This window comes from Spinacia oleracea, chromosome 4, assembly GCF_020520425.1.
Source record: "Spinacia oleracea cultivar Varoflay chromosome 4, BTI_SOV_V1, whole genome shotgun sequence".
NCBI classification, from domain to species: domain Eukaryota; kingdom Viridiplantae; phylum Streptophyta; class Magnoliopsida; order Caryophyllales; family Amaranthaceae; genus Spinacia; species Spinacia oleracea.
The window spans coordinates 114,709,563-114,731,981 of NC_079490.1; the positions used below are offsets into that span (position 1 = coordinate 114,709,563).

The 22,419-nt window shown below is 35.6% G+C and overlaps 2 protein-coding genes across 3 annotated transcripts; both read right to left on the reverse strand.

The window, feature by feature from the left end:
* Positions 1-8,576: 8,576 nt before the first annotated feature.
* Positions 8,577-13,520, reverse strand: LOC110787039 (basic leucine zipper 34). Of its 2 annotated transcripts, none has more exons than XM_021991613.2 (4): positions 12,505-13,520; positions 12,138-12,231; positions 11,831-11,957; positions 8,577-9,504 (listed from the first exon to the last, which is right to left on the reverse strand). In XM_021991613.2, exons 1-4 carry the CDS (start codon positions 13,131-13,133, stop codon positions 9,314-9,316), a joined length of 1,041 nt encoding a protein of 346 aa, XP_021847305.1. In that variant the 5' UTR covers positions 13,134-13,520; the 3' UTR covers positions 8,577-9,313. The 2 variants fall into 2 exon arrangements, with proteins under 2 accessions (XP_021847305.1, XP_021847306.1); XM_021991614.2 differs by having other exon boundaries at positions 12,138-12,228; positions 12,505-13,519.
* A 1,495-nt stretch (positions 13,521-15,015) lies between these two features.
* Positions 15,016-15,549, reverse strand: LOC110787026 (uncharacterized). Its single transcript, XM_021991608.1, has one exon. The coding sequence runs from the start codon at positions 15,547-15,549 to the stop codon at positions 15,016-15,018; it is 534 nt and encodes a 177-aa protein (XP_021847300.1).
* Positions 15,550-22,419: the final 6,870 nt, after the last annotated feature.

Here is a 22,419-nt window from a genome sequence, read left to right on the forward strand (position 1 = left end):
CATAATTTTAGGGCGAAAAATCGAAAATTTATTATCCAATTGATTTCCGATTGTTATGGATTCAAGTCTAGGTCATAAAAATTTAAAATTTATCATAAATTTACAATTTTTATGGTGGTTTTTAATCATAGGTTTCTAATTAAATTACAATTAATTATGAAAATCAAATTAATTCTAAATTATTCTAATTTTCAACAAATTAATCATAATTACAAATTAGATTGCATAATTAACAAGACTAGGCATTGAAACTTGTTAAACATATGCAGTAGGTCAATCAAAAATTCAAGATTTATCAACAAGAATCGCAAATATTTAATTTAACATCTTAAATTTACGAAATTTTGCATTCGAAAAACTAAAACCTTCGAAAAGTCATAGTTAGGCTTCGAATTTGAGAATTCTGGGTTCGGCCGAAAAAAACTGTTTTTGTCAAAATTTTAGAATGCCTTTTACATGCGGAATTGACACAAAAATCACTCAATTCGGATGAGTAACGAAGAAACTGCCGAAAAACTGCGTACGTATAATTAAATAAACGCAATTTGCAATTAATTAACAATTACGAAAATTAATCACCCCTTTTAATTCTTGCAAATTTGTAATATTTAACCATGTTCATGCAATTTAGATTATGAAAATAATAAGGGGCTCGTGATACCACTGATAGGTTATGATACATATGACATTACATAGATCATGCGGAAACAACCATTAACCCAGGACAACATATTATTTACACATAATCATATAGCATAATTTAGATGCATACTCTTTGTTGCGTGCCCTCCCTAGCTGCGCCCGAACCGAACAAGAACAAGTCTTTAGGACTCCAAGTGTCGTCCCTCCGTAGATAGTCCACAGCACGTCCGGATCCGCCTTAAGATTGACCAACTAGAATCGCCCTTAAGGTACTAGAAAATTTCGGCACTTTTATGAGCAAGATGTGTGTTTTAATTTTCTCTCAAAAACTCACTTTTGAATACTTTGAAACTTATTATAAATTGTGAGCCCTAGCCTCATATTTATAGGGGTATGGAAAGGGAATCGAAATCCTATTCAGATACAAATTAATTAAACCTAGAATCCTACAAGAACTCTAATTTAATTAATTTATCAAATAGAATTAGGAATTTAATCATTAACCGAACTCTGCATGTTTTAGGAAACGTGCACGAACACAAACACTTGCACACACACGCACGGCAGCCACGATGGGCCCCATGCGTGCGCGCGAGCAGCAGCCCACGCAGCGCCCGCGCGCGCTGCGCGCTGCGCGTGCTGTGCGCGCTGTGCGCGCTGCGCAGCCTGCTGGGCCTGGCCTTGCGCTGGGCCTGGCGTGGCTGTTTGTGCGGCGCGCTTGGCTTGCTGGGCGATGGCCTGGCTTCGCGCTGGGCCTCGTCCGGCAGGCCTCGTCCGATGCTTATTCGTACGATGCGCTTCCGATTAAATTTTCCGATTCCGGAATTCATTTCCGATACGAACAATATTTAATATTTCCGATTCCGGAATTAATTTCCGTTTCGAACAAATATTTAATATTTCCGTTTCCGGAATTATTTTCCGATTCCGGTAATATTTCCGATTCTGACAATATTTCCGTTTCCGGCAATATTTCCGATTCTGGCAATATTTCCATTTCCGATAATATTTTCCGATACGTACCATGTTTCCGTTTCCGGCAACATCTACGACTTGGATAATATTTATATTTCCGATACGATCCATATTTCCGTTTCCGGCAATATCATCGTTTCCGGAGTATTCATTTCTTGCCTGTGACGATCTTAGCTCCCACTGAAACCAAGATCCGTCGGTTCCGAATATTCATAGATGGAGTATTTAATGCCATTAAATACTTGATCCGTTTACGTACTATTTGTGTGACCCTGCGGGTTCAGTCAAGAGTAAGCTGTGGATTAATATCATTAATTCCACTTGAACTGAAGCGGCCTCTAGCTAGGCATTCAGCTCACTTGATCTCACTGAATTATTAACTTGTTAATTAATACTGAACCGCATTTATTAGACTTAACATAGAATGCATACTTGGACCAAGGGCATTATTTCCTTCACTTGGTTAGGTCATCGGCGGGTGCGACCTGCTCCACAACACCCAAGCGGTTGCTCACAATCTCTAGGTTGGTATTGAGGTTGCCTACGGCGGCCATAAGCTGAGTGATTTGATCGATAGTGGCCATTTGAACTGATTCTTGAAAGGGACTTGAAGCTTCATTTGTAGAAGGTGAGTTGGCTGCTTACTCAATACCGGCTATAAGGGATGCTAGGGCTGATGGAGTTTTCTTCAACCTTTCTCCTCTACGTCGAACCCACAGGATCTTTGGACTCCTAGTTAGGACACACCACATGACTTTAAAATTTGGACTTCCCGACACATGATATGATATGCATGCAATGAATGAGACCTAGACCTGACTCTAAGTGCCACTCTGAAGATTCGGGATTTTGGATTTTGTATTGGTATTCGGGATTTGCAACCCGTTGGAAATATTTGAGAGGAGCTTTATTCTTTCGTGGAGGTTTTCTCCTTGTATTAGAATATTGAACTCGGACTATTTTAGGGGAATTTCAACCCATTGAGAATTTGAAATTTTGACTTGTATTATTTCAAGGGATTTTCAACCCATTGGAAATATTTTAGGAGGTTGGATATTGTATTATTTCAGGGGAGTTTCAACCCAATTGAAAGGTAATTGGTTTTGTATTATTTCAGGGGAATTTCAACCCGTCAATATTTTAGGGGAATTTCAACCCATTGGATTTGGAATATTTTAGGGGGATTTCAACCCGAAGTAGAATTTGGACTATTTTAGGGGGATTTCAACCCGTTGGATTTCGAAGTATTTTAGGGGAATTTCAACCCGTTGGATTTCGAAGTATTTTAGGGGAATTTCAACCCGTAGATAGAATGTGGAATTTGAATTTGTATTATTTCTGGGGATTTTCAACCCGTTGGACAATTGGACTTGTACTATTTCAAGGGATTTTCAACCCATTGGAAGTATTTGGAATTTTTTATTTGGGAGAAATGAAAGACAAGGTAGCTTGAAGATGCATTCGAAATTTGGACTTGACTCGGAGTTTGAACTTTGAAATGGAAAAGACGCACTTTTGTATAGGGTATGAGGCTTTGAGTTTTGAAAATCCCGGCATTACGCCGCCATGGATTTGAGACATTGGTTGTGGAATTTTGAAAGTCCGGCATCATGCCGCCGTGGACTTGGAATTTTGAAGTGTTTGGTCATGGAATTTTGAATTTGAAATTGAATGAGGAAAATTTCGACATTACGCCGTCATGGATTTGGAATTTGAAGGTTTCGAATATGGGACTTGAGATTTGGAAGATTGAATTTAGAACTTAGAACTTGAGGTTTGAAATATGGAATGGAAAAGTCGGCATTATGCCGGCATGAATTCGGAACTTGAAATTTTGAATATAGGACTTGAAGTTTGAAAGGTTGAACTTAGGAATTTTGTCTTGAGGTTTGAAAGACTGAATTGAAAAGTCGGCATCACACCGGCATGAGTTTGGACATTTGAGTTTGAGGCTTTGAGATTGGAATTGGCAACTTGAATTTGAGGATCGAAAGATGGGATCGGAGATTTGAACGCTTGAGCTAGAAAATCCGGCATGACGCCGTTGGATTTGATTTTTGAATTTGGAATTTGGACTAGAAAATCCGGTATTATGATGCCGTTGGGTTGAACTTGAATTTGAAACTCGAAATTTGGACTAGAAAGCCCGGTATTATGACACCGTTGGATTGAACTTTTGAATTTGAAACTCGAAATTTGGACTAGAAAATCCGGCATTATGACGCCGTTGGATTGAACTTTGAATTTGAAACTCGAAATTTGGACTAGAAAATCCGGCATTATGACGCCATTGGATAGGATTTGAAATTTGTGCGTGAGGCGTGTTTAAGGGTTTTGAATCAAATGGAGTAGCACTCCTAAAAGGACCTTAAATCGGCGATTTTTAGATGCATGAGGTTTGAATGATGCTCCTAGGGGTTTCCTAGTTGGAGGCTAATGGTTTTGGCAAAGCTAGAACTCGAGGTTAGTCATTCACGCGTGCAAAGACGCCCACACAATGCACAATTATCATGTTGTCACACTAACATGGATATGAATGCGACATGCAAAGTTCTCAATCTAAGGTCGGTCTAAGTTTTGTATGATGCAAGTGGTCGGCTTTGGGTGTCAAAAGGTACTCGACTAAGAGGCGGATCCGGCGACAACTTGCACATCCACCTAAGGGACGTGTGTGTCGGCAGACGACCTCCATACTTGACATCGGGAATGTCAAGCAAATGCCAAGTTTTGGTAGGCGCGGAAATGGTCACACACTTTGGTCGGGAACCGTATGGAGAGTCACCATTTCGTTGCCCCCGGGGCTAGCCGGAATGTAGAACACATCCGTTTGGGCAAGGTAGAAATTCGTTTTGCACAAATATGGTTTTCGAAATATGCATGAAATGCCTAGAAATTGAAAATTGAAATCGCGCTTGAATATTGTATTTGAAAAGCTCGTTTTTCGACATTCGTTCTCAAGGTTTGGGAGCGTCCTTCAAAATTCAAAAACAGACTAACTCCCACTTGAAAACTTGAGCAAACGTGGGCAACAAGCCACTGTGAGCCACTGTGCTGGATGCAGGCAGTGGCGTTTGGCGCAGGAGCCTGCGCCTGGCGCCAGTGCTGGCATCCAGAACTTAAGCAGATCAGTGGCTTGATGCTCAAAGTCTGCTCGTATTTTCGAAGTTGAAATCAGGAACTCCCAAGCAGAGTCGCCAGAATTGTAGGGGGGTTTTTTGTCGTATGCTTTTTCCCTTCCTACGGGGGCGATTTTAGAACCTTCGTATCTTTTTATTTTGAAGGATTCGCCACCAAACATTATTTAGGGTCTCGTTTGGAAAGACCAAAAGTGACTCTATTAGGATAAGGCATTGAATCTTAGAAACGGATGGGTGAGATCCGGGCAAGGGAACGAGATGCTTATTCCGCGAGATTTAAAAATGATTCAAATGCGTGGCACAACATTTTTGAAAATACCCTAGTTTAGACTATGTGGATTTGAATTTAGGACAAATAGAATTTCTACTTTGTATTGTGACCACTTTGCTTTAAAGTTAATTTAAGGGAACCTAAGACCGGTTTGTCCAAGAAATTATCTTTGTTAAGCGTGGTGTAACCTTGTATTTTGTTGTATTTAGCATGTGAGGTGATGAAAGCAATAAACAAGTAAAGCAACATCACAATGAAAAATAGGTGCAAAATTAGTAAAGTACAAGACCACCTAAAAATGGACTAGGAGGTGAAACCACATTGCCTAGAAGGACTAGGCAAGTAAAGTTGCGGAATTGAAATTGCATAATCGAAAGTGCGGAATTGAACTTGCATAATTGAAAGTGCGGTATTGAACTTGCATAATTGAAAGTGCGGTATTAAACTTGCATAATTGAAAGTGCGGTATTGAACTTGAATTTTAGCACATGAGATCCGAACGCCAAGCGACTCCTTAAGAATAAGTGCGCCCAACACGGATTCAAAGCAAAAATCTCTACTTTAGGTCAAGTTGCTCAACCTAAAGTGTCTTGGATTTTGAACATAGAACTTGAACTTGAAAAGTTTGAATCTTGAAATATTGGACTTGAAATATTGAACTTGAAATGTTGAACTTAGAAATATTGAACTCGAATTTGAAATGTTGAACTTGAACTTGAAATATTGAACTTAAGAGTCTTGAATCTCAAAGATTGGACCTTTTAATGTTGAAAAGGTTTGATCTTTAATATGCTCTTATTTTGAAATGATCCTAGTTTAGGGAAGTGATTACAAACAACCCTAAACATTATTGGATCTTGAAACTTGAACTTGAAATTTGAAAAGTGGAGTCTTGAATCTCAAAGATTAAACCTTTAAACATTAGAAAGGCCTCATCTTTAATTACTCCATGTTTTGAAGATGATTCTAGTTCAAGGAAGTGATTACAAACAACCTTGAACATTATTGAATCTTGGAATTGAGCCAAATGCAAATCCAAATTCTTGGATTAGCCAAACTAGTCATTTGGCCCAATTCCAGAATTTCAAATGAAATGCTAGAATCCAAACAGGCCATAAAGTCACTTACTTTGAGAGTTGTAGCCTCAAGTTACTGCATATTGTATCCGTACTGTTGGTGTTAATTAAAGAAAGCCTCTTCTCTTCTATATTTCTGTGTGAGTATTTGACAGGTTGCAGGAAGAACGTGTTAGTTCCATCCAAACTTCCCAGACAGCAGGAGGGTGCCTAATTATTATTATGCTCCTTCTTAAGTTGCATTGCCTCTACCTAATTGTACTCTCCTCTTTTCCTGCTACCAACTCATCTCATTCATCTGCTGCTAGTGCTGCTGCTGGTGTTGCAGCTGGTGTTGCTGCTAGTGTTGGTCTAGCAGTGTTGTGTGTTGGCAGGTCTATGCTACTGAGGTACTTTATCTCTCATACTTAAATTTTAAAGTTTGTCTTATTTGACAGGTCTATATATGCTACTAAGAGTTCCTTAGGTTCTCATCTCATTGTCAATGAACTTGTGTTTACTCAGCTTTTGACCTACTGTTAAGAATCAAGCTGGCATTTCCATATAATTTCCATATATGCAGGCTCGGGGTATGTTCTTGAAGACTTCAAATACTGTAATTTAATTATGCAGGCTCAGAGGTATCGTTAATTTAGTTATGACATTTTCCATATATGTAGGCTCAAGGGTATCGTTAATTTAGTTAGGAGATTTTCCTAGAAGCATTACACTTCAAATACTGTAATTGTAAGGTGTCGAAATTGGTGTTGGAAGGCTTCCTTGAGTATGTTGTTTCTAAGACAACATATTTTTGTTCGTTTCTCGTTGTTATTAATATATTATGATTTTAATTTTTGTAAACATTTTTTTTTATTATGGACTAACATATTAGGGTGAGCCAGATGCAATAAAGTTAAGAGTTTCACATTTTGTTTATTTAATTTGCACTATACATATGAGTGTAGATTAAATAAATAAAACGTGGAGCTCATTTTTTTATATAAAATCAAAGTCATTTGCGCCGTACTTTTGTTAAAGAGTGACGAAAATGATACTTTCAGTTTTTTAAGAAAAAGTCATTTGCGTAGCACATTAGGTAAAACTGCGACGCAAATGACTTTTTTGGCACCATATTGAAAAGTCATTTTCGTCGCACATTAGCTTAATCAGCGACGCAAATGACTTTTCAGAATGGTGCCAAAAAAGTCATTTGCGTCGCAGTTTAGATAATGTGCGACGCAAATGACTGTTATTTGCGTCGCACAAAAGTGCGGTGGAATGACTTTTAGTCATTTGCGTCACTTTCTATTGCGTTGCACCAATGTGCGACGCAAATGGGCTTAAAAGACCGACACAAATGAACATTTTTCCACTAGTGTATGTCACATAGAACCTCTACCATTTACTTCGGATATACTAAGAGCATGTACATTGGGGCTCTTGGAGTGGCTCTCCAAGTAGCTCTCCAACAAGAACTAGCTCTTTGCCAACATTGGGGCTCTTGAGTGGTTCTTGAGGGGCTCTTGAGTAGCTCTTCATGGAGAGCTACTTCAAGATAGCTCTTGTCCAAGAGCCCTCCAAGAGTTGGTTCTTGTTGAAAATTGAGGAGTAACTTTTTTAAAAGTAGATATTAACTTTGGGTAAAAATACAATTAAGTAATAACTTTTTTACATCTAATATTTATGATTCAATAAAATGAAAAACTAATATGTTTAATATTTTTTTACGGAAAATCTACAATAATGGTTACTTTTTTTTTCCCTTCCCTATTTAACAAGCCTAATATTGTGCTATTTATTTGCAACTAAAATTATTTTGTCTTCTTCAATTAATCAGTTATGATTATCCTTTATAGCTATAATCTAGGAGATAATAGCAGTTAATTAGTACAAGATGTTATCAATGTTTTATCATCAATAATTATTTTTTTTGAAATCTAATTATTGTTAATATTGCAGTAACCTAAAATTTTCTATCATAATAACTTAACTTATTAGTTATTACCAATAAATATTAACATTGTTGATATATATGAAATAAATGAAGAATTGACATGGGACCACCAAACGATAAAAAAAATATTGGAGAGCTCATTTGAGGAACCAACCAATGTTGGGTGTTTTTAGGAATGAATTCTTGAGTGTATCTTGTAGAAAGATAATGATAGAGAGGGAGTAAAGAGACCTCCAAGAACTCTTTTAAAGAGTCAACCAATGTACGTGTTCTAAGGTGTTATTTGATTGAAATGAAAAATTACAAAATGTATGAGTTACTAGAAAGGGAATATCATGATATTACTCGGTAGACAAAAACATACGAAGTTCCGCTCTTTAGCCTGCAAAAGATGAAGTAAGGTGCATGCATAATTGCATACGTCTCTTAATTGTATGTCATTGATTCTATATACAAACATTCCACAATAAAGTGATAAACATGAAAATTACGGTTGCCAAAATAACATGGCAATTATCAATCGGAAAGCTAAGCAAATCAAATTACACGAACACAATTTGAACTTTTCTTTAAAAAATTAAAGTTCCTTTATACAATTGCATTTGCATACCAATAATAATATTAAAAAAAACAGAATAATATAACAAGAGCATTATTACAATTAGAAAAATTAATCCACAATGAAAAGTAGTCATCACAATGAGACATTGAACACACCCCCCAGTCAATCTGACAACCTCCCAACACTCCCACTTTTCCTCCCTCCCAAAAATTCACATCCAATAAATAATTCTCCTATAAATAATTAAATTCTTTTACTAAAAAATAATTCAGAAAATAACCGAAACATAAAATCACAAAAAAAAAATAAAAAAAAATCTTAACCCAAATAAGTTAAAATAGTAATTTAGAACAACAATCTGAACCCCATACTTGTTGGACACGTGTCAGTGTACCAGCCTTGAATCTTCCACTTGATCTTGGTCCCCTTCTCCTCATTAAATAATTAAATTTAATTAAACAAATAAAAACCTCAAAAAAAACTAAAAAGAAAAAAGTTGAAGAACCTAGGAACATGTCATGTGAATACACACAGGTTAGATAATCCCACCACCACCACAATCACCACTAGTCACACTATCATCATTTTCTCTCTCCTTTATTTTTTTCAACATTATTTTTTCAGTTACCTCTGAGTGCCAGCATTTTTTAGGTTCGACTTGACCTTTGATCACCTCTAATAATAATAATAATAATAATAATAATAATAATAGTCGTTCTAGGTCATAAGTTGTTCTTTGTCCGCAAAACCCATGTTGCTAAAATCGGACGTGGGTGGCGTGGACGCTGCATTTGCGCTGGTAGTGTTGTTGGTGTTCATCTTGTTCTTCATGTTTTGTTGTTGTTGTTGTTGATGCTGATATATTTGCCTTAACCTCTCAATTTCCTTCTTCAACGCTTCTTGGTGAGCTGGACCAAAAGATGATGGTGTTATGATTAAGTTTTTTTTGTATTAGGAGAATTAATTAGGAGTTGTTTGGATCTGAAAGTGGAATAAAGTCACTCAAAGTACATGTTACGTTGTTATCCCTAAAAAGATATCACGCATTCATTACTATTTAATTTGCATCATATCATTAATGTACTAATTCCACCACCCTGTTCCATTAGTATCTTTATTAATCTACCCACTGTGTAGACATCAGGTTCAAATGTGTACTAGTCGTATTAGTTATGGTTGGTACCTCAAATGACAGTATACGTAAATGGACAAGTCTCTTATATGAGACCATCATATGAACAAGGTTGCTAATGTCAGCAATTAAAAAAAAAACACAACGTACATTGCGTTAACAAACCGTAAATAGTTACAGTACATAAATCAAGTTGATCTTATACATAAGACCATCTTATATAAGTTTTTATTTAGGTAAGTAAGATGAATTCACTACAAGAATTTGTATCTTTAACGACAACCTAATTACGACGGGTCAAAAATCCCGTCGTAAAAGTCTTTTGCGACGGGTCTAACAACCAAACAAAGACGGGAACAACCGTCGCAAATGACTTTTACGACGGATTAACGACGAAATTTTCTATTAACGACGGCCCCCTTTTATGACGGGTTCGTGACAGGAAACCCCGTCATTAATCAACGATTATTGGCCTTTCGCGACGGGATTTCCCGTCGTTAATGGTACAATTTCTTGTAGTGATTTATTAGCATTATATTCAACACATATGCAAGTTTTTGTATGGATTAGAAGTTAAAGAAACAATGTTTGTACAAGCAAATGCTTGAATGAAATTAAATCTCTATTCTTGTATATGAAACCAGTCATTATCATTTATCATATACCAAATATAGTTATAGAGTAACCTCTAAAATTGGTTTTTTTTACCATGAGAATGTTAGATATTCTTACATTTTCAGTTATAATTAAGAAATTAAGCATAAATAAAAATGTAGCATACCGTGTTTTTCTAGCCAAAATCTGTTTTTTTTTATATTTAAAAATAATCAAACATCAAATTTTAAGTTTGTTTGTTGACATTGTTATAATTAAGTGTTCTTCTTTTATAGGAATAACTTTTCAAAATTAGTTTTTCTAACAGAAAAATTACGAAACATACGATAATGAGTGATTTTTCCTATAATTATTCTTGAAAATTATCAAATTAAATTACCTCCTAATGATTAGAATTATGGTTTTTCTTTTTTCAAAACGCTACTTTATTCAATGAACTAAGGGCCAAAATTATAATCATTATAAATTAAACTCAAGCATTATACGGAATCGTTTTACTACGTGTTCTTTAGGAATCGGGAGCATGGAGTAGTGATTTATTTTGCCATTTGTGTTTAAGGTAATTAGAATTATAACTAGTGAAGAATTGAGCGGTCGGTATGAACGCGGATTCTTGTAGTGGAAGAGCATAATTTTACTCTCTTCGTTCTTGTTTATTAGTCTCATTCCTGTATTCGGATGTTTTTTTTATTAGTCTCTTTTAAAATCTTTCCTTATTTCTTCAGTAATTATTCTCCTTTTATCCTTATATTACAATTGTAATTTCTTTTTCATCCCAATTAAATATGCAAGTGGTCCCTTTATTTTCTAATTTAACAACACAAAACACTAAATGAGTGAGATTTTTTATAGATTCACATGCAAGTTGTTAGTTTAGTGGATTATTTAATATTTTATAAGGAACTGATAAATAAGAGCGGAGGGAGTAGACAAAATTTGGCAATTTTATAACATAATAATAGGTTGTACAATCTTCAATAGTTAAGGTATTTTCCTAGGGTGTTAATAGCATGTTCTTAATAACCACTAAAAAGTAAAACCCTTTTTCTAGGCATTTTTAAGAAACATGAATAATTAATGTCTCTATTTATGGTGTGATTTCGACTTACAATTATTCACATGCATGTGCGAGTAAAGAAGAACAAGTTGATGAATAAGACATTACGGTGGAGTACGTAGTTTATTACACTTGACTAAAAATACAAATCAAATTACTGTCACAATGCACCCTAGCTTTTTATTGCGCGGTGTGTTACTATAACTCGAAAAACCTTTTTCACGACTTACGTAATACAGTTGATAAAATCATGATAATATACACAATAATTCAATGTTTTCGATCGGCCGTCTTAAATCTTAACTATCAACTTGAACAAGTAAAGAATTGTTTAAGAAATTATTAAGAGATGGATCGAAATCCTAATCTGAGATTAGAGATAATAATAAATAATTAATTAAAGAAGAGAAGAGAAAACTTATGTACTTACCATCTTTGAAAATCTTATCTTGAGCCAAAGCTGCAATCCTTTGCTTAAGAGCACTATTGTCCACGTTAAGAATCAATCTTTGGTGGTCCAAAAACGCAACCCTCGGAGACAAGGCTGATACCTCCGTCTTTATTATTATTTCACAAAAATTAATTAAATTACAATTGAATAAAACTTATAACCTCGAAAACGCGTAAATATTAAAATTAATTAACTTAATTATACTAATAATTTAATTTACTATCAAACTTATTCATGCACGTAATATTTATAATCAGTACATTATATGTCGTACATAATATTATACCTGTAACGTAGTCACGCTCCTTTCTAGCTCCGATATGTACTGTAATTTCCTGACCCTTGACCTTTGAGCCGATTGCCGGTTCGCCAAAATTCTACTTAAGAAAATTGAAACAAAAAACAAATCAATCTTAAATGATCCAATAAATTATGAGTTTAGATCCAATAAATTATGAGTTTAGATCCAATTATGACATTATTTACTTGTATTATGCAATATAAAAAAAAAATATTTGACCGTGATTATAGCGATAGAAAGTACAAGGTCATGTTCTTAGACGGCCAGTTATTATGATAAATTGCAAACAGGAAAGAAATAATTATACGTACACAAGCCCTGGTATTGATTTATAATTCGGAAAATGAATTACCTCTTGACGCGTTTGGGATCGAGGATATTATCGGTAGCGGAATTCTGATTGGCGTCATCGGAAGCTGGAGCGGGGATTTGGTTGTTATTATCAGAATTATTGTTGCACGCGCTCTCAACTTCTCCAGGCTCGCTCTTGGGGAAGCATTGTAGGAGCTGTTGATCGTTATTGTTTACATTAGAATTAGTGTTATCAGCAGACATATCCTTATCATCATTATTTGAATTCTGATCAGATGGGGAAGAAGGTGGGCCCACCATCCCCGTTATCCCGGCGGAGATATCATCAGAAAACATGGACATTAGTTGGTCATCATCAAGCCTATCAAAGCCACCAGCACCGGCATTACCGGAATTACGACAGTCATCACCAAGATGAGGAACTTCAAGGAAAGCAATGGAGTCACTGACAGATCGGCGGTGAGTAACCCGTCTTACAGAAGTAAAATCGAGAAACTCGTCAACCCAGGAAGAAGGGTTGTTAGAGTTATTCGCATTAGAAGCCGGGGGTGAAGCCTGCTGCTGCGGACCAACATTGTTGGTTAAAGGGGGCATTCTTTGGTGAGGTGGGAAAGCAGGAGGCCAATTTTGATTTGGTAAGCTAGGGACCTTAGGAGGTAACTGTGCCATTAGTCGTACCTCCCTTAATTACTACGGAGTACTCCTTAAAAATGAACCACAAACCTCGTCTTATCTGTGACGGCAGCTCGATCAGTAGACTGATTTTGGTAGGTAACTACTAAAACTCAAGAGAAAAATATATATGATGGAATTATGGAAATATGGAAATATGGAATGGACCAACAAAATGCTAGCTTCTCCTTAAAAATACTGAATTTTGTTGTGTATTTGTGTACAGAACTACCAGAACTCCAGAAGTGAGAGGAGGATAAGATGTGGATCTTTAATAAAAAGACATCATCATAAGCTCTACCCTAAGCTGTCTCTCTTAACTCTTTTTCTCTCTCCTCTCCTCTTCCCTTCCTAGTGTGCATAATTCTAACATGCAACCAATTTTAAATTTATGTTTTTTTTTATTGGATTATACGGAGTAAGTAAATCACTCCACTATGTCTTTATGTCGGGGATAACTTATTTCTGCTATAATCGATTTTACCATGCACATCATATAATCTTACCACCTCCTTTTATTTTTCTTTCAGATTCACCAAAACATTGTGTAAATTTATAATCTTACCATTTCTATAATTACTACCAATCTACCATTAGTAAAAAATGAGAAAGCTAATTAGATCGACTAATGAATTTTGGTAAAGTTACATGTTGTTGGTCTACTCACCTGTCAAATCAAATGAAAATACTATCTTCTTTCAAAATTATCTTTATACTTTCCGTTTTAGTCCGTCTATAATGTACTTTACATTTGTTTATTCTATTTTCGGACATGAAAATTTACTAACTTACCCTTTTGTCCTATAATATTTACAATTTTCCACTTAATTTTTCTTACTTTATTCATTTTTTTTTCTTACAACCACTTACCTTTTTACACATTTCTCTTACATTATCCATATTTTATTATATTCAACTAACTTTTCTACTTTTGTTTAATATTTGTGCAAACATTAACTATAAAAATCTTTGTGAAACGAAGGTAGTATGAATATATTGTTAATTTCTATAAATATTTTAAATTGTATTTATAGAATATGTCCAATATGATTCACATACTCCAAGACTGTATATGGTGGTTATGGGTGTAAGTGGGTTGAGAAAAGTCTAAAGCTCAATTCAGTTCAGTCCAAACATGTTGGGCTGGATCGGACTTGAAAAAATTTGGGGTCAGACTCGGACTCAAATTAACAAGTTCAATTATTTTTGGACTGAACTTGGACTCAACCTTTTGAAATCCAAATATTCAACTAAGTCCAAAGTTTTAAGATTTCATTTATATATAAACATATGTAATTTAAAAACTATTGTGAAATATGTGATTTTTTTGCCTCTATTTACTACGTGCAACAAAAAACAACCAAATATTACACTCCATATAAAACACGTAATCCAAAAATATTGTATCAACCTCTTTGTCTATTGTTTGCTCTCGTCGAATGTGATGGCTGATTTTTGAGTTTTAATATTTTCCTCCGTCCCTAAATACGTGTCCTATTTCTAAAAATAGTGTTCCATTATAAGTGTCATTTTTTTTATTTTTGAACATACAATTATCCCACTTTTTCATACACTTTTCTCAAATTTACATAAATCATGATTAATTTTTCTTACACATTCTACATCTTTCCCACTTTTCAATCTCCACACCTACTTTTATTTGTACTTTACCAATAAACAATTATCTACTTTATTATTTCCCTAAAAAAAACACTCTCAATCTTTTTTTTTTTTTTTTGACAAGTAAGAGAGGATTTAATATATTAATCAACCAACTATTACAAACTAAGCCCAACTAAAGGGAGACAAACCTTCTAGGAAGGACTCCCTCCACTTTAGCAGGCAAACCAAAGCTCAAAAGAGCAGAAAACCAGCAACATTACAAGGAATATAACCAATCCTTATCTCTAGTACTCACTTTCCTACCTAGGATACTCTTAATTCTGTGTCTAACATCAGACTGAATACAGTTAACACTGCTATCCAAAGATGGAACCTTAGCATCCCAAATTGCTGAATTTCTTGCCTTCCAAATCTGATAAACCACCCCTGCAACAGCAGCATAACAAACTCTCCTTCTAAAACCACCCACACAATGCCTATGAGCCCATTTGAGGATCATGAACAAGCTTGTTCTGTGAGTGTTGAACCCCAACCAGTGAAGAACTTTCCTACAACATTCAGTGCTGTAGTGACAGGAGAAAAACAGATGAGAGCTATTCTCTGTATGTAAGCCACAGAGAGCACACAGATCATCATCAGTAACCCCATAAGGGAACAACTTGGCCTTAGTTTTTAACCTGTCCTGCAGAGCCAACCAAAGAATGACCCTATGTTTTGGAATGGTGAATCTATTCCATACAAAATGAGACCAATTGGTCTTAGCCTGTTGCTCACTCAATTGCTTATACATGTCTCCAATAGAATATTTTGTGGTTGTCAGCCAAGAGTCAGAATGCAGCCTATTGGTACAATCAAGTTTGACTTTGCAGATATACTTTACTGCCCCACTAGCAGCAATAGAGGGCATGTACACCAACCAATTCTTCTGTTAACATAGACTGCATGCACCCATTTTACCCATAAATTATCTTCTTTCTGAGCAATGGACCATGCCAGTTTCCCAACAGCTCCTTGGTTCCAAATAGCAAGGTTTCTGAACCCAAGCCCACCCTGTGTTTTTGAAACACACAGGTTAATCCATGCCACTGGACCAGGCCTGCTATCATCATATGTACCATGCCAAAGATAAGCTCTGCATACAGAGTTAATTTTCCTAATAACACTCTTAGGAAGGATGAAAATCTGGCACCAGTACACACTGACACTCATTAAAACTGAGTTAACAAGCTGCATTCTTCCAGCAAAAGAGAGATGTCTTGAGCTCCAAATTTTAATTCTAGCAACCATTTTGTTCACCAGTTGATCACACTCACCAGCCTGAAGTTTTCTGGTACTGATTGGAACACCCAAGTACCTAAAAGGTAGCTCTCCAAAGCTGAAGCCAGAAACAACACTGATTCCTTCTTTGTCAGCATTAGAAATACCACAACAGTATACTGAGGACTTGCAGGGATTTTCTTGCAAGCCAGTAGTGTTTGAAAATAGGTTAAAACTTTCCAAGAGCAAACTAACTGAAGTAATGTCCCCTTTACAAAACATCAAGAGATCATCAGCAAAACACAAATGATTCAGCTGAATAGTTCTACACCTGGTATGGAAATGAAATTGAGGGTGTTCACCAACTGTAGACATGGCTCTGGAGAAATACTCCATGCAAAGAGTAAAGAGGAGGGGGGAGAGGGGATCCCCTTGTCTGAGTCCTCTTTTAGGCTGGATAAGATCAGAAGGGCTACCATTAATGAGAAGAGAGTAACTTGTTGTTGAAAGACAAGTCATGATTAGTTTGGTGAAGAAAATAGGAAACCCAAGCTCAGTCAACATTTCCTCAATGAATGCCCACTCTACTGTGTCATAGGCTTTCCTAATATCAACTTTCATCAAACAGCAAGGGGGGGTGTGAGATTGGTTATACATCTTAACTATATCTTGACATATCAGAACATTATGCAGAATTGATCTACCAGAAACAAAAGCTCCCTGATTGGGAGAGATTAGCTCAGGAAGCACCAAACTGAGCTTACTGCAGATGAGTTTGGAAATGCATTTGTAGATGACAGAACAACAAGCTATTGGCCTGAAATCACCCACAGCAGTTGGAACTGGGATTTTAGGAACTAGAGTAATTGATGTTACATTAACTTCTTTGAGGATTTTCCCTGTGGTAAAGAAGTCAGTGATTGCCTTATAGAGATCATCTTTGACAACATGCCAAGCAGTTTTAAAGAAATAGCTATTGTAGCCATCCATTCCAGGAGCCTTGTGGTTAGGAATTGAAAATAAAGCCTTCTTCACATCATCCATTGAGAAATCACAATCCAGCAAAGATTTCTGGGACTCATTAAGTGTTGGCCCTCTTCTAATAGTCACAGGATTGACATGAGTTCTGTGTTCCATTTGAGTACAGAACAAATCAGAGTAGAACTGAGTGAAGGCATCTTTCACCCCTTCAATTGTTGTGACTCTGTCACCTTGAATGTTCTGAATTGAATGAATTGTATTGTGTCTTCTTCTCTGCTTGATACTCTGGTGGAAAACTCTAGTGTTCTCATCCCCCTGAGCTAGCCAATTAATCTTGGCTGTCTGATGGAGATAAGACATATAAGCATTGTGAGCCTGTTTATAATCAGCTGCAGCTAGCTTTTCAGCATCAGCCAAGCTTCCATCATTTGGGGTGGCATGTAATCTAGCTTGGATTTGTAGTAGATTAGAGTAGAGTTTGGTGTTTTCAGTTTCAACATTACTAAAACCCTCCTTGTTCATTTGCTTCAGGTCTACCTTTAACCACTTGAGTCTCTGTAGGATTCTGTACATGGTACAACCAAACACAGGTTTCTCCCAGTTGGTTTGAACAACATCAATAAAGTTCTCAGCATTAGCCCACATATTAAAGAATCTGAAAGGCCTTTTTAAGTTATCATTTTTGTGAAAACAAAGCAACATAGGGCTATGGTCAAACTCACCTTCAGGGAGGTAGTTTGCTTCTGCAGTAGGGAATAGATCCAACCAGCTAGCATTGGCCAAAACTCTATCAATTCTTGAAAAAACTCTTGCCTCCCCTTCTTGCTTATTGTTCCAGGTATATTGTCTACCCACAGTCTTAATGGTGGAGAGATTGCAATGGAACATACAGTTCCTCATAGCCTGAATATCACCAAGCCTAACAGGCCCACCAATTCTATCCTCAATCTCCATTAGTGCATTAAAGTCACCCATAATGACCCATGGTTGCTTACAGTTATCAGCAATGTGAGAGAGAGAGTTCCAAAGGGGCAATCTCTCATTTTTCAAATTCATCCCATATATGAATGTGCACTGAAAACTGACACCAGTGCTTTTTGGTTTGATAACACTATGAATGTGCTGGCTACTCATGGACACTATATCCACATCAAAAGTAGAAGAATCCCATGCCAGAATTATTCTTCCTACAGAGGAACAGCTAAGGTTGGTAGTGAAATTCCACCCTGGACAGATATTGAGGTACAAGTCACCCATTTTTGGTGCCTTGACCTTTGTTTCAAGGAGACTGAAAAGTTTAGCTTTGTGAGAATGGATAAACCTCCCCACTTCAAATTGTTTGGCTCTGCTATTCAGTCCCCTCACATTCCAGCAAAGGATATTATCCATTAGACCCAGGGGCAGTCAACCCCTGATCTAACAGACCATCCCCAAACACCTCAGTATCAGAGTCATGTTCACCATCATTATCATCAGGGAACCCCAGTGTCTGAAATCTATTCCTTGTGTTCACTGGTTTCAGTTGCTGACATTGTTGCCTGCTGAAAGAAGTTGCCTGCATGAACCCTTCAGCATCAAGAGTAGTGACAACTTGTTCATTGACTTTCTCTTCTATCACCTGTGTTCTTTGAACAGCTTTGGGTTGCCACACTTTTTTAACAGGCTTGCTCACCACCTTGGTAACCTTGTTCTGCTTTGGGTTGTTCTTGGAACAAGCATGGCTAGCATGCCCAATCCCCCTGCAATGGTTGCACTCAATGGGGAGCCAGTCATATTCCACACTTTGCTCCATTAGTGCCCCTTTCTCATTCACAAACTGAATACATTTAGGGTAGTGTTGACCAATTGTGACCTCAACTGGAATCTTTGCAAACATGAGCTTATCCCTATTCTTAGTTGCTTGATCAACTCTAATGGCTTGTCCAACTTGTCCTGCAATCTTAAACAAGCTCTTCTCTCCCCAATATTTCACCTCAAGTCCAGGCAGCTTAATCCACACAGGAACCTGTTTGATTGGGTCTTTAGCATAGTTAATCTCTTCAGACCATGACTTGATGATCACTGGTTTGGAATCAAAGAACTGAGTACCTCCATTGATCACCTTCTGGCAATTCTCCATAGTGGTAAATCTAATGAGGAACAATCCCTTCCCCACCATTGCTACTTTGTCTACTCCCAGTTTCCCCCAAATTCGATGCACATACCCCTCCATGACATGTTGGGGAGGGTTAGCTCCCAACACATAACAAACAATGGCTGATTTCCAGAAAGTAATTTCATCCTCAATATCATCTAGTTCAATAATTGCAGGGGTTATTAGATTTTCATTATCAGTTGTAATCTCAACATCAGGCAGCACATTAGTTGCAGTATTATGATCAATTGATTTCGCAGGCAAAATATGGGTGTTCGCGCCAATTCTTACATTTGAATGAAAAAGGGTACGAGCATCATTACCCGATTGAAGGCCATTAATCCATTCATTGAAATCATTTCGGACCTGTGAACGTTGTTGTAGAGCAACCAATGATGATTTTGGAGTAAGAATTTCGTGTTCCTCGAAAATCAAATCATCTGGGTCTACAATCGATTTTCCAGAATTTTCATCATCCTCCACCATTGATGGAGCTTGGTGGTTCTTAACAGTTGCTCGAGTGTGTGGTTTAGGAATTACAGCTTCATCCTGTTTCTTCGACTTCTTTCCAGAAGATTTGGGCTGAGTTTTCCGAGGTCTTCCCATGGTGACGAAGAAGGTGATCGCCTCTTCGAAACCTCTCAAACACAGCTAGAAGAATCAACAATCATTTTTTTTTCTTACACACTTCTCATTTTCTTAATACCCGCGCATTCATACAAATAGGACACATATTTAAGAATGGAGGGAGTATATATATTTTAAAATTTTGTTTTTTTTAAGAACTGAAATCTTTTCCGGCTAAATATTTAGATGTGTAAAACATATTGTTATTTCAAATTATATCTATTGGTTATTAGCTATTTATTTAGAAGAGTGACTTGTAGTTATAGTTGTGAAACCATTTCATGTGCAATAGTTAATACTCGTATGTTTTATTTGTTGTGTTAAAAAAGTTACCAGGTAACAATATTATTTGCATTTATGTTCAAACCCATTTGAATTTAACATTTTTCAAAAAATTAAGATGAAGTTTTTTTTCCTAAAAAAATTCAGATCTATTAGATTGGATTCAGACTCACAAACTTTTTTATAAATAGACTGGATCGGACTCGGAAAAGAATTTGATCGGATTCGAACTTAAATATCCAAGTCCAATTTTTTTTGAATAATTTTGGACTTGGATTTAAACATAGCCAAGTCCATTCTATTCCATCCAATTCACGCCCCCAATAGTGGTATTCAAAAAAAATAATCATAGTCGAATTTACTACGTAGGTTTTATCGTACTCTTTTTTCATAATTAGCTAAAGTAGTCATAAATCATACTCCAAGACTCTATTTTTAATTGTCTTATCGTGTAGTAAAATGCATATAACTATTTTATTATATAAATTTTTATTCGGCTCAATAGAGTTTTCTTATTTTTGCATTAATTGTTATAGTTTGGGCATAAATTACTATGACCATATTTAATCAAGATTATATACAAACAAAAGGTTTTACACGCATTAGGTGTATAATAAATTTATTGTGAATTCGAATAATTTTTTTTCTTTTTTTCTTTTTAATATATTTTTGTTAAATTTATAAGTGTTATATTATATTTTAATGGATAAATACTTTAAAAGATTACATAGTTACCTTTATACATTTCCCTCAAACAATAGGTACCTTTATACATTATTAGTGATTTTTAAGATAATTTTATTACAGCGAAATTTTTTTATCACTAACAAGTAGATAACTTTAACATTATATCATCATAACTTTTAAGTTATATTGATTTATATTTTACTTTCATGTACAATATTTATTGTATAATCTTTAAATAAAAAGTTGTGATAAACAATAATGCAATATAAAGCAAGACTTAATAGAACTTAAAGTTGTTACTCCCTCCGTCCCATAATTATAGTTCGTTTGACCAAAAACACGGGTTTTAAGAAAAATGGAATATAGTACAAGAAAAAGTGGAATAAAGTACAAATGATGATTGAGTTGTATGGAAAAGTGGAATAAACTGCATGTGAAAAAAAATATAGTACTCCCTCCGTCTCTTTTTGTTTTTTACATATTCCATTTTGGGTGTTTCATTTTGTTCTTTACATTTCTTTTTATATTATCACATAATGCATTAATATTCTATCAGAATTTGTGCCCAAATATTATTTTAACTAATTAAATCCATTGAACATTAAATATTTCTCATTTTCCCAATGTCAGATTTTTGATAAAAGTGAAAACATTATAAATTAACGTAATTTTTCTTGTTTAAATAAAAAAGTAGAGTAATTTCAATGCAAATTAATTAGTCATTAAAACGCGTGTAAAATACCAAACGTAAAAAACAAAAAGAGACGGAGGGAGTACATATGAAAGTAGAATATAGTACATGTGGAGTTTTCAATACATTTTTAATTAATATAGTACATGAGAAAGTGGGGACCTTAGTAGCCAAAATTAGAAACAGGACTATAATTTTGAAACGTCCGATTTAGAAAATAAGACTATAATTTTGGAACGGAGGGAATACAAAATTGACTCAATCCGACCGCAATCCGATAAGTGAATGTGACTTAAATTTATAAGCACATATTAAAAATTGACTCAATCCGAACGCAATCCGATAAGTGAATGTGACTGAAATCTATAAGCACATATTGAACACGATTAAACCATTACCCAATACGCTAAGATGCACCTAAGAAATTAAAAAAAAAAAGTAAATATTCTAGGTTTCTTGGGGTAAAAGTTAAAATAGAAGTGAATAAATAAAACAGAGAGGGGGGAGCTAAGAAGGGTGGGTCACATGGAGGAGGGGATAAAGAGACAGCTAGCAACAGGCTGGGAAAAGGTTGGGGGACTCATCACTCAACGGTTTTACTGGAAAAGTCGTCCAGTATGTTTAATTAACTGTTTGTTTCATGAGAGAGAAACAATCACTCACGCACCACGTGCCGATGTGACCTCTTACATTTTTTTTTTATTTTTTTTTAAAGGTCTTGCGCGCACCAGGTGTACAATAAATTTATTGTACACCAAGATAACTTTTACCCCTTTTTTCGTAACTTTAACCTAGTTTTGATTAACTTTTATATTTGTAAAAAATAGTTGATAGAAATGATTAAATAATTAATTTTATACATTATTAATGATTTTGAAGAAATAAGTTTTACTAAAATGAAAAAAATTATCACTTAAAAATAGATAACTTTTACATATATAAGCTTAACTTTTAAGCATTTTGAGTTAACTTTTACTTCGGTGTACAATATTTATTGTACA